This window comes from Arachis stenosperma, chromosome 8 (genome assembly GCF_014773155.1).
Source record: "Arachis stenosperma cultivar V10309 chromosome 8, arast.V10309.gnm1.PFL2, whole genome shotgun sequence".
NCBI classification, from domain to species: Eukaryota; Viridiplantae; Streptophyta; class Magnoliopsida; order Fabales; family Fabaceae; genus Arachis; species Arachis stenosperma.
Window position 1 is genome coordinate 22,007,148 of NC_080384.1, and position 11,988 is coordinate 22,019,135.

The 11,988-nt window shown below is 32.1% G+C and overlaps 2 protein-coding genes and 1 non-coding gene across 3 annotated transcripts; 2 read left to right on the top strand and 1 right to left on the bottom strand.

Moving 5' to 3' along the window:
* Positions 1-503: 503 nt before the first annotated feature.
* Positions 504-1,467, bottom strand: LOC130945599 (uncharacterized). Its single transcript, XM_057874308.1, has 2 exons — positions 733-1,467; positions 504-620 (listed from the first exon to the last, which is right to left on the bottom strand). Exons 1-2 carry the CDS (start codon positions 1,465-1,467, stop codon positions 504-506), a joined length of 852 nt encoding a protein of 283 aa, XP_057730291.1.
* Positions 1,468-8,255: 6,788 nt separating this feature from the next.
* Positions 8,256-8,327, top strand: TRNAG-UCC (transfer RNA glycine (anticodon UCC)). Its single transcript has one exon. It is a non-coding gene; the product is annotated as a tRNA-Gly (tRNA).
* Positions 8,328-10,662: 2,335 nt separating this feature from the next.
* LOC130943756 (F-box protein GID2) lies at positions 10,663-11,710 on the top strand. Its single transcript, XM_057871766.1, has one exon. The coding sequence runs from the start codon at positions 10,888-10,890 to the stop codon at positions 11,461-11,463; it is 576 nt and encodes a 191-aa protein (XP_057727749.1). The 5' UTR covers positions 10,663-10,887; the 3' UTR covers positions 11,464-11,710.
* The last annotated feature ends 278 nt before the right edge of the window (positions 11,711-11,988 follow it).

The following is an 11,988-nucleotide window of genomic DNA, read 5'->3' on the forward strand; positions in this document are numbered from 1 at the left end:
TGGTCCCATTATGCAGCTAGTAGTAAGTGCACCATTTGGTAATCTGACAATTATGGGATCAATTTTAAAATAATTTTAAAAATCTGCCAAGTTATATGATACATGGTCTGTTGCACCGGTATCTATAACCCATGACTTGTGTTTTTGAGTGCAAACATTTAGAGCCTTGATGTTGGATTTAAAATTCAAGACATGTACCATTTTACCTTGATGAGGTAAATGAGAATTTTTGGTTGAAATCTGGCTAATGCTATGAACATGATTCACGTCTTGCTTACTAATTAGTGCCAAAATTGCTTCTCTCTGCTCTGGTGTGAAATCAGTGCTTGTGGTGTCACTTCTAGCCATCTGATGTTATTCACTGAGATTCTCATTGTCACCCTCAGTGTTATCAATTGCTGTCATGCAATTTAGGACAGGTGAAGCTGAATTGTTGTAGCTATGATTATCAAATCATTGCTTGTAATTAAGTGGATAGCCATGCTTCTTGTAACAACTATCTACTATGTGTCCAGTTTTGTTGCAAAAAGAACAATGCAGCTTGCTTCGGCCTCCTTGTCCTCTCCCGGCTTGAGACCTACCTCTTCTACCTCTTCCTCTCCCTCTGCCTTGAAAAAATCCTGCAGTGTTTGAGGAAAAAGTAGCACTAGCCAAGATTTTGATGTCCGAGGTAGTGTCCAAGCCAAAGAGCTCTCTCTCTTGTTGAGTAATCATGGATAAAATCTTGTTCACACTTGGTAGTCCTTCCAACATGATTTGTGACTTGACATTGGAGTATTGTTCACCTAGTCTCCTAAGAAACTTTGTAACTCTATCTTCTTTCCTTTGCATTCTGATAATTCCTAGTCCACAGTCACACTTCATCTCACATGCACACATTGAAATCGGTCTAAAATTATCAAGCTCCTCCCATATAGTTTTGAGCTTGGCAAAATATGCAGTAACAGTAAAGTCACCTTGTTTAAGGGCATACAATTCCTCATATAGTTTAGCAACTCTAAAACGATCACCTTGGTAATATCTATGGTTTAAATCATTCCACAATTTATATGCTATGTTGGTCCAAAGAACATTTTGAGAAATATCTGGACTAAGTGAGAGATTTATCCAAGCCACTACATATGTATTACATCTCTCCCATGTCTCAAAAATCGAGTTTGTGCTCTCAGGTTTCTTGATGCTACCATCAATAAACTTGATTTTATTTTTAGACTTTAGAGCCCTTTCCATAGCCCTACTCCAAGCACCATAATTTGCACCATTGAGAGTGACATTAGTGATAGGTATACCTGAATTTTCAGAAGGAAGAATGAAATAAGGACTAGCAGGATCTTGACTTGGATTCAACTGCTTGTTGATGTGGCCTTGAATCTGCGCAACTTGATTGAAGAACGCTGTGAATTGCCGCATGTCCATGGTAGGGTTGAAGCCTCCCGATTCGGGACTTAAATTTGGATTTGCATCCATAATCGACGAACCTGATGATTAGATTCGGAGCCTTCCTCTGTTGATCTCGTTGATCGAAAACTCGTCACTTCACGCTGGAAAAACGATTAAGATCGCAAAGTGACCGAGCTCTCATCAAACTCTGTCGTGTGAGTTCAAGAGAGGAGAAGAAGAATCAAATATGAGAAAGAAAGGAATTCTGAGAAGAACGAAGAAAGAATTAAGGAATATCGGCGAAGAACTTGATGAATTAGAGAAACCAAGAACATTGAATCTGCTTCAACTTCGAAGTTGGACCCGTCACTACTTCTTCAATCACAACGATTGCTTGTGAATCAAAGAACAAGCTACTCTCTCCTCAGTCAGAATTCTTGTGCTCCTCGATCCACGCTCACCGCACCATGTGAAAAGTTGCGTGTGATCATGGTGAGAGGCATACTGAACCAAAGAAAACTGAGAGGAGAATGAAAAGTGAAACTTGCAATAATGATGAGTCACACTAATTACAACAACACTAATTGCTGATATATATATATAGCAAATAAAGCCATTGCAACACCCATTAAAGGAGTAGTTCCCCACCCCGGAGCTACTTTACCATATTCTGAATTCAACGGTTTCAATAAAGCCCCTACAGTAGTTCGTCTTGGACCAGATCTAGAACTACTCTCAATGGTTTGTGTAGCCATAAATCCTATTTTTTATTCATTGAGATCTGTTGACTTTGTATACCATTTCACTGTAAATATAGGATTTTATCCTATAGATTCATTGTGGTCTTGAAATTTGAGAAAAATGGAAACAGCAACCCTAGTTGCTATCTCTATATCTGGTTTACTTGTAAGTTTTACTGGGTATGCTTTATATACTGCTTTTGGGTAACCCTCTCAACAACTAAGAGATCCATTCGAAGAACACGGAGACTAGTTGAAGTAATGAGCTCCCAATATACCAATATTGGGGCTCATTACTTCAATCGAGATAATGAAAAATCATTTCGTCTTTTTAGTTGGAACTTTAGGGGGTTCTCTAAAAAAGATAGCAAAAAAAATTATTCCTAAAGTCGAGACTAAGAGGAATGTATAAACCAATGCTTCCATAGATTTCATCCTGGTTTACAATTATAGCTTTCATACCTGTTTATTAGATTAGAGTAAAAAAATACAATCATTCAAATCAAGATTAATCAAATTCCCTATGATTTAATTTAAATCACCCCAAACAAAAGTATAGTAAAAAAGAAACAACAAAAAAAAAATAACGTTCTATCCGAATCAGACTATTTGCCTTCTTGTAGTCGGATCGCCCAGTTTTTGGAATGCTCCAAATTCTACTTGAGCATCCAAATCGGGGTCGATGCCAGCAAAAACATCTCGGAACAAAGTTCTAGCACCATGCCAAATGTGCCCGAAAAAGAAGAGAAGAGCAAACGAAGCATGTCCAAAAGTAAACTAACCCCTTGGACTGCTACGAAAAACACCATCTGATTTCAAAGTGGCACGATCTAATTCAAAAATTTCACCCAATTGAGCACGTCTAGCATATTTTTTCACAGTAGCGAGATCACTATAACTGACATATATATATATAGTTAGACAATTCTAACTAACTCCTATACAACTTGACACAACTAATTATGACTAACTAAAGAAGACAAGTGAAAACGTAACAGACTTAACAAGCTAACATAAATAACAATTATTATAGACCATTTGTATCATGTAACATAATGTATCTTCTAATTAAAGTTGAATTATTAAATGTAATTAATTTGATTTAATTTTTCATGATTTTTATTTGATTAATAGAGGTTGTTATTGAATGACTTTATATTTTCTTATCTTTATACCTTGAATTTAGTTGATGCTTCCTTGGTGGTTTGGGAGTTTTTGAAAATCGAAAAGTTGAAAGTTAGATTATTTTTCTATTGAATTGGGTTGGTTTATAATTTAGTTATTATTGAATTCTTTATCATTAAAAAATTAGTTGATTTGAGTTATCTATCTATATTTTTTTCAAATAAATATATGTAATCACCTTCGTGTTCATCATGTGTATAGCCACTTGAACAAAAACTAAAGCATCTGGCTTAAAGTGCAACTTGACAAGATATGCTGGGCTGAAGATTTAAGATGTTCACGGAGCAAATGAAATCTTAGATCCCAACTATCTAATTTAGGTACATTCTGTTTAAACTTCAAAATATATTACTATTTTATTTTCAATTATCGTATGTACGCGCATCCCCCAATAATTAACCAATTTGCATCTTTCTACCTTGCCTAACTCATGCTAAATATCAAGATCAATTACTTGTATGTGTATCAAAAATGTTACGACGGCTGAATTGCAATTATATTTTTCTAAGACTATCCATAACATTCCTCTATTTTGAATTTTTGATACATCCTTTCATAGCAGATTAACAGCACCACTCATATAAAGATAGCAAAATTAATCTTTTTAAAGTTGTTTATTTGATCACAATAAAAAAATCATACTCTAGAAAAATAGATTAATAATACAAATATAAATCATGAGTAAAATTAAATATCTAAGAGATGAAACAATTATATTAATGATTCTAACCAATATTAATTCAAACGATACTGAATTTCTTAAATCAATATAAAATATATTTTTTTAAAATCTTCAATTTCACAATAAAATTTATTCAAATAATTTAAAAATAAATAAAAATTATTAGACTAAAAATAGAATAATTAGCCATAAAAATTGGCATATTAAAATATTTATATTCAAAAATCAAATAAAAAATTATTAAAAGAATTATAAAAATTATAAATAAAAACTCAACTCGTAAAAAATTATTAAATTTGTAAAATAAAAAAGATCAAAATGATAATAAAATAAAAAAAATAATATTATAAAATTTATAAAAAAAACCTTTAATAAATTTTTTGTTAAAAATTTAAATTTTAAATAAATTAAGAAATTAATATCAAAATTAAATTAACAATTTTAAAAATATAATAATAATTTTTAATAAAAATAATAATTTTAATTTATGCTACATATTAAAATTTTAATATATAATAATCTATTCAATAAATGAGATTAAAATTAAAGATATTTGTCTAAATCTCCGCTGGTGTATGAAAAATTGTGCCTGGTTGCATTTTTAGCATGAACTTGTATTCGCATACATACTATATTTAACCGCTTTTTAATTTTACTATGAATAAGGTAATGGTGTAAGATAGTATATGGAGAAGTAGCATGCTTTACAGGCGTATAATATCGAGAAACTACTAGTCGGATGATGTGAGTGTTTTTAGATAAATCGGACGGTCCGATTTCAAAAAATATATATATAATAACCAATTCAGACCATTCGATTTGATTTTCATTTTATTAAAAAAAAATCATACAACACATACGGTCCGATTTGCTTCTTTCAAATTTCAAAATCCGATTTATCCATGATATTTTCTTTAAAATATAACTTGCATGGTCTGACTTCTCTATAGTACAAGTAAAAAAAGATTGCCCCCACAAATTGATCTAATACCATTATACCTCATAAGACAACACATTACATACATCCCTCCAATAACAAAAAAAAAAAAAATGAGCCATATTTAACTCATTGAATGATTAGTTACACACTTAATGATTTATAGGTTTGTGGGGAATAATAATACAAAAATTAATCAATAATCAGTGAATAAAAAATGTCCGAATCCAAATATTTAAAAACTTTATATCTAAAATCTAAGAATTATAAATTTATAATCCCGGCCCTACTCAAATGTTATCTATTATTGATTTTCTTTCCTATCTTCACCAGAAGGTATATTCAAAATCATAATTGTAGATGCCAGTGAGTACTCCATGTGAGACAATCTCGTGTGTGTCGTTTTTAATGTTATGTCTATTATTGCTAATGCCCTTGTGAGCCATGAAGTTGACAAAATAAAAGGATGCCGTAGTTTATGCATTTTAATTTGCAACCATGTTTTCTTTATACTAAAAATAAACTTTCACATATATTTTATATATGTTAAAATATATAATATATTTTAAAAATAAATTAAATACTATACGTATTTAAATACATAGTGTATAATTTATATAAGAACTAACATTTAATGGCCTAATTTTTTTATTTATATATAAAAGTGAGATGAGTGATACTCAAATATTATAATTTTTTATGTTTTTTAATATAAAAGATATATAAATGGAAGAATTCGATTTTTGTATTTTAAATTTTTTAATTTTTTTAAAATAGAAATAAGACGATCTGATTTCAGATATTGGAGAATCTGATTTTTGTATCCCAAACATCAAATAATTCGATTTTTGTACCTCCCTTTTATCCCAATTAAATAATATCACATTTGAAATTAACACCTAATAGTCCATAATTTTAAAAAAATATTATTATCAACTCAATATCAAAACTAAAAAATGAATTTATATGCACATAACATTTTTTTTAGTCTTGCTAGGGAGCCAATGGAATATTTGTATGATATGTACAATGAGTTATATGAGTTACAAAATGAACATCACCCATAATATTCATCCGATACTAGGGATAATAAACATCTCATGTCATAAAACCACTTATCACAAAAGCTTAAGCTGATTTTGGGGTTCACATACTATGTCATGATACCACTCATCCCAGAAACTTACGCTGATAGAAAAAGGTAACACTAATGGTTATATTTATAATACTTTTTAAATTTCCATTGTACACATTATACAAATATTCCATTGACTCGTGTACTTTCTTTTTTTTTAATTTGTTGCTTATAACAAAGAAGTTGATGAAATGTCAACACCATAATATGATTCTTCAAATTCTTATATACAGGAACAAAAAATGCTATACATATTCCAAATTGCAGTACATGTGATCTCGTGAGCTTCATTCTTCTTCTTCTTCGTATATAATAACCAACCAGCAATTACTTTATTAGTTAGACTTGGTCTTCTGGCGTGTAACATTATATACTGCCAAATTACAAAATGAGGAAACAGCCAAAATCTTAAATTAGAAAAAAGGTTCTGCAATATTCCAAATGATATTTTATTATTGCACACATACATACACCAATTATTATTTGATGATCACTATCTAAGAGGCGGTTGGGAAGAATATGTGTTGTGTTTCCATTTAATCGGGAAACTTAGAAAATCCCAGGAGCCGTACCTAACTTAAGTGGATCTTTCAAAATTGGTACTATTAAAAATGTCAATATGCATGTCAACATGGTAGATTGGTAGTTCAATTAGTAGTTTAATTTCTTTATTAAGTGTCTCGAATTAACGATTCACACACAACTCGATCACTCCTTTATATATCTTCTCCCATTTGTTGTGAGATGAGATTTTGTGGGGCCAAAAGCACGGGCCATGAATCTCTACCAATTACAATTTACATTTTTTGTTTCGAAATATTTAATATTATCTAATTCTGTTTGTTCACCTGTAAGGTGTAAGAATGTTTATATATATATATATATATATATATATATATATATACCTTTCTTTTTGGTCTTGAAATATGTATGATTATGAATGTATGAAGGAACGATGAAAAGGTACTATCCTAGTAGTAGTGTGGTCTTGTTCACATGGCAAATTATTGTGTTAGTCTTGATGGTATTGTTGTTATGCATTTCATCATGGCACGTGGAAGGCTCGAGGCTTATACCACATTCTTCGTTGCCCTTCAATGGCTTCATGGTGGCTCATCAAGCATACTCTGGTCCTAGTCGAGCAGGAAGGGGTCATCAAATTATTACATAGAAGATCACATTTCATCTTCCTTCTGTTATCCATCTTATCTTATGTAGCTATTGTTTATGGTTGTTGGTCAAACTTCCCCTATACTTTCTCATTTCATATTTATCATTCTTCATCACACAGCACCCACCCATCTGTATGTAACTATGTATAAAACTGGGAACATATACATTCAATGGAATTTTATGTTATTCAATTTTGAAGAGTAATACCTACACGGCTACACACTTTCAAATTTGATGTTGGATTGAATTGGATTATATTTTAGGTTTATATAATATTCAGAAAGTCTACCCACCAACACTTTTATTAAAATCTTGACAACACTTAACTAACAAAAGAGATGTGAATAATCTTTTTTTTTTTTAATGTGTGAGCTCAACACAATAAAGTGGAGCTATAGAAATAAAAAACTCAGACAACAAACACAACAAAAACAACCTTAACACAATTCCTATTGTTATTTTTGGTATTGTCATCAACAACAAAAGGATCTGTACTACTCCACTCTCTATAATTGGTCAAAAATTTGTGAAACACTTCTTGTACATTGGCTTCCTTGTTATTAAATATACGCATTCCTCTCAAGTCAAACATTATTCCATATAATTGCAAAAAAACATATGAATCACTTATTACGCTCCTCTTTCTTGTTAATGACACCTGTCCAATTCTCAAAGCGTTCTTTCAGTGAATCTAAAACAGTCCACAAATTCCTAATTAAATTCAGAAAGCCATTGACACTATTAGATATAATTTCACACCATTAAAAACACCAATGATAATTAATTGATAGCTACAAATCACAAAACTTGCTAGCTCCTAGCACTCCTCTTTAGACTTTTAAAAGTTATAAAAATATGTCATTTCTGTAAAAATTACACTTTCCAATCTTAATTGAATAAAAAGGATTTCTTGATAATTTGAAGGAATATAGTTGCAACTCGATGAAATTGATACGAATTATAATTTCCAGCACCCATTGTCATTGAATAATAACTTATCTTCGTGCACTTACTATCAACCAAGCGTTTGTAGTCCAACGGTTAGGATAATTGCCTTCCAAGCAATAGACCCGGGTTCGACTCCCGGCAAACGCATTTCTTTTTTACTTTTAAATATCCAACAGCAGTGAGTTTCGAAATGGAATTTTCTTTCTTAATGAAATTTCCTCAACGATAAATGAATGGCATCATTGTAATACGAGAAATCTAACAGCTAAATGTTTTTGCATTCAATGGGACTGCATAATGTGATTGACCGATAGATGATGAGCATGTTTTATAGGAAGAGCCACTCAACAGATTTTGGTTGCTAACTATTTCCTACCCATTTTTTAATAGGTTTAATTATTAAGTCTAGGGGACCAGCAACTTTATTAAATTCTGTCCAGCATGTAATTAACAAAAAAAAGTGAGTTATTGGATGCAATTTCACATCAATCTCACACCATTAAAATCATCATTGATAATTGTTTGATGGCTATAAGTCACAAAAGTTGTTGACCCCTAGTATTCCTCATTCCATTAATCTTTATATTTTTATAAAAATTATAATTAAATTTTTTATATTTTTATTTTTTTAATTAAATCTTTAGACTATTTTTAATTTGTAATTAGATCTTCATTATAATACTAACAAATGTTAGAATTAACAAAATATTTTTTATAAATTAAAAATATACATAATTAAAAATTTAATTAAATCTTTGATTATATATTTTTAAAAAAATATTAAGCTAATTTAATATTTTTAATATAAAAATAACTTAATTATAAAATTAAAAGTAATGTAAAAATTTAATTAAAAAAGTAAATTATAAATTTAGTAAAATAATAAAAACGAACTAAATAATTAACTTTTTTTTTCTTTTTGGACGGGAACTGTTAACTGTAATTGTTGGCACAAAATCATGATTAACATCAGCTTACGTGATTACAAAATGGGCCTCGTATTTTCATAGGCCTAGAATTGAAACCCACTCAAGTTAGAGAGTCCCCGGCTATTGTTCATCTATCATTGCTAATATTAATACCTTTTGATTAGTTTGTCAAAACAAAAAGAAAAATTGTTGTTTGATGCTGACTCCGTTAATCACTGATGACTGAACTGTACAGACTGTGTATTAACGATTTGAGAAGATCCAGGGAACAAGTTGCACTATGGCAGGTTTCAAAACCCCCAATTTTACTTTACGCATTTTTAATAAAGCAGGGAATATTAGACAAATAGATGAGGGAATCGTATAAAGATTCAGCAGAAGTTAATGGGGTAATGCGGATAAGGAAATGCCAAAGAGGTCGTTTTCCAAAGCGATTCTCCAAATATTGCTTCCAACTTTTGTAGCAAACCATTGTAGGCACATTACTACCAACGTGGAGTCGTCCTAACCCCACAATTTTGCCATTAAATTTTGTTTAGTGCGTCAAAAAATATGGTGCTGGGAAAATAAGGGCACCAAAATGAGTAAAGTGTTAATGTAACTATTGAGTTTCATCTGAATGACCATGATTTTTTTTCCACTAAAAAATAAACAGCCTCAAACTAGGAAAACATGTTTCAAAAGAATCACTCTTAATTTGATAAAATACTGATATATATATATATATTTGAAATAAAAAATGCTCAACACATCAAGGATGGAGCAGCAGTCTGGTAACAAAAGACAATTCAAAATACATATCAATATCGAACAACTCAAAAAGTAAAGAACCCTCTAATCATTTTTGGTATTGTCATCGTCAATTAAAAGGTTCACCACTAAACCACTTATCCGATAGTATAAATGACCTATTTTAATAAAGCTATAATATATATATATATATATAAAGAGCCTATATTTCAAATTAAAGAATAAAGATTATATGAAAATAATTTTTATAAAAATTTTATTATACATTCAATCACATCAATTTTTTATATGATTATGTAAATAATAATTTTTTGTTAATATAACAATACGTAATTAAATTTACTTATAAAATTTATTTATCTTAAAAAAATAACAAAACTAAATTCATATCTATTATATTATACACATATTTTAGCTGGTACAGAGTCTCATACAATTAAAAAAAAGTAATGACTTTTTAAACTTCAATTTTTTTTACAAATTATATATAAATTTAGGATAAGTTACTTAAATAAATTTATTGGACTCCAAATTTATTAAATTATAATTTTTTAAAAATAAGTTACTTAAATAAGTTACTTAAAATTGAAGTACTTGGTGATGGTGGTGGAAAAATAATACTAAAGATAAATCCAAAATGGCATTACCCCATTGCCTTAGTACCTTACCCACCCCACCATGAGCATCCCCCATTTCCCGGTAACCCTCCAAAAAAGAAAAGAGTATATGAGTAGGAAGACAAGAACAGGAGGATGAGGACAAAATCGTCAATCACAGAAAAAAGAATTGAAGAGCATTCATTTCTCTGCTTGTCGTCTTCGAAAACCATCAAAAACAGGTGCACCCCCCTAACCCCCTTTCACCTTTACTTCACCTCCCCCTACTCCTCCTTAACCCTAAACCCAAACCCAAATTCCTTCATTTAATCACAACAATTTCCATTTCTCTCTCTCTCTCTCTCTGATCCTAACTTTTCTATATATATAATAGGGTACACCAACACACCCCCTTGTTCAACTGTTTTCGCCATGAAGCGTCCGATCCCCCGCGACGGCGACGGCAACGGCAACGGCAACGGCGACCTCCTCAAGATGAAGAAGGTTAAGGTGGACGGCGATGCCAACGCCGAAGAGAATTGTGTCCTCCGGGGGATGCGGTATTTCGATGACAACGTGCTGTTCGAGGTGCTGAAGCACGCGGACGCGAGGACGCTGGCTATGGCCAGCTGCGTTAACAAGCAGTGGCACAAAACTGCACAGGATGAGAGGCTTTGGGAGCTGATCTGCACCAAACAGTGGGCAAACACCGGCTGCGGCGAGGAACAGCTCCGATCCGTCGTCCTTGCCCTCGGCGGTTTCCGTCGTCTCCACTCCCTTTACCTAAGGCCTCTCTCTAAGCCATACTCTTCTTCATCGTCATCGTCATCGTCATCGTCATCTCCCACTTCCTCCTCCGTTTGGGGTCCCATCTCTCAGGCGCCGGTGGCTCCTCGGCCGAAGCCCCTGCCTCCTCGTTTGGGTAAAGACGCCGTACACCTCTCCCTCTCCCTCTTATCCATTCGCTTCTACGAGAAGATGTCTAATTTCAACAACCGAACCAGATGAATCTTCTTTATTCTCTTCTCTCCCACGTCTAATGGACCTTCTTCTTCTTCTTCCCTTATTGTTATGTCTTGAGAATATTTTTATTTCTTTCTTTCTCTTAACTAAATGTGACGCAAGTTTTGTATTTCAGTATTGCTAGATCTGGTTTCTTATTTGTAAATTGAGGAGAAGAAAATGCTTCAAGTATTGTATTATATGTACTTTGAATTCGATGAATATAAAAGTAAAAGTGATCAAATTATTATTATTATTATACATGGCTGTTGGTGTTGTTGGATCTAATGAGATGGGTGGTGGTGGTGGGTGAGGGAAGACCGGAAGATGAAGAAGTTGCCGAAAGGGGGCAGAAGGGTGGGATTGGGGAATAGCGAGTGATGAGGGGTTGTCTTTTCCGAAAGGCCACAACCAGACACAAACAAATAAAAGGTGTCTTAGTTGTCTTGTACTGCCACATATGCTTTTCTGGCATCTTTCGTTTCCCTAATTGCTAAACGACAACACACATGGCTTTTCCTTTGCCTTCTG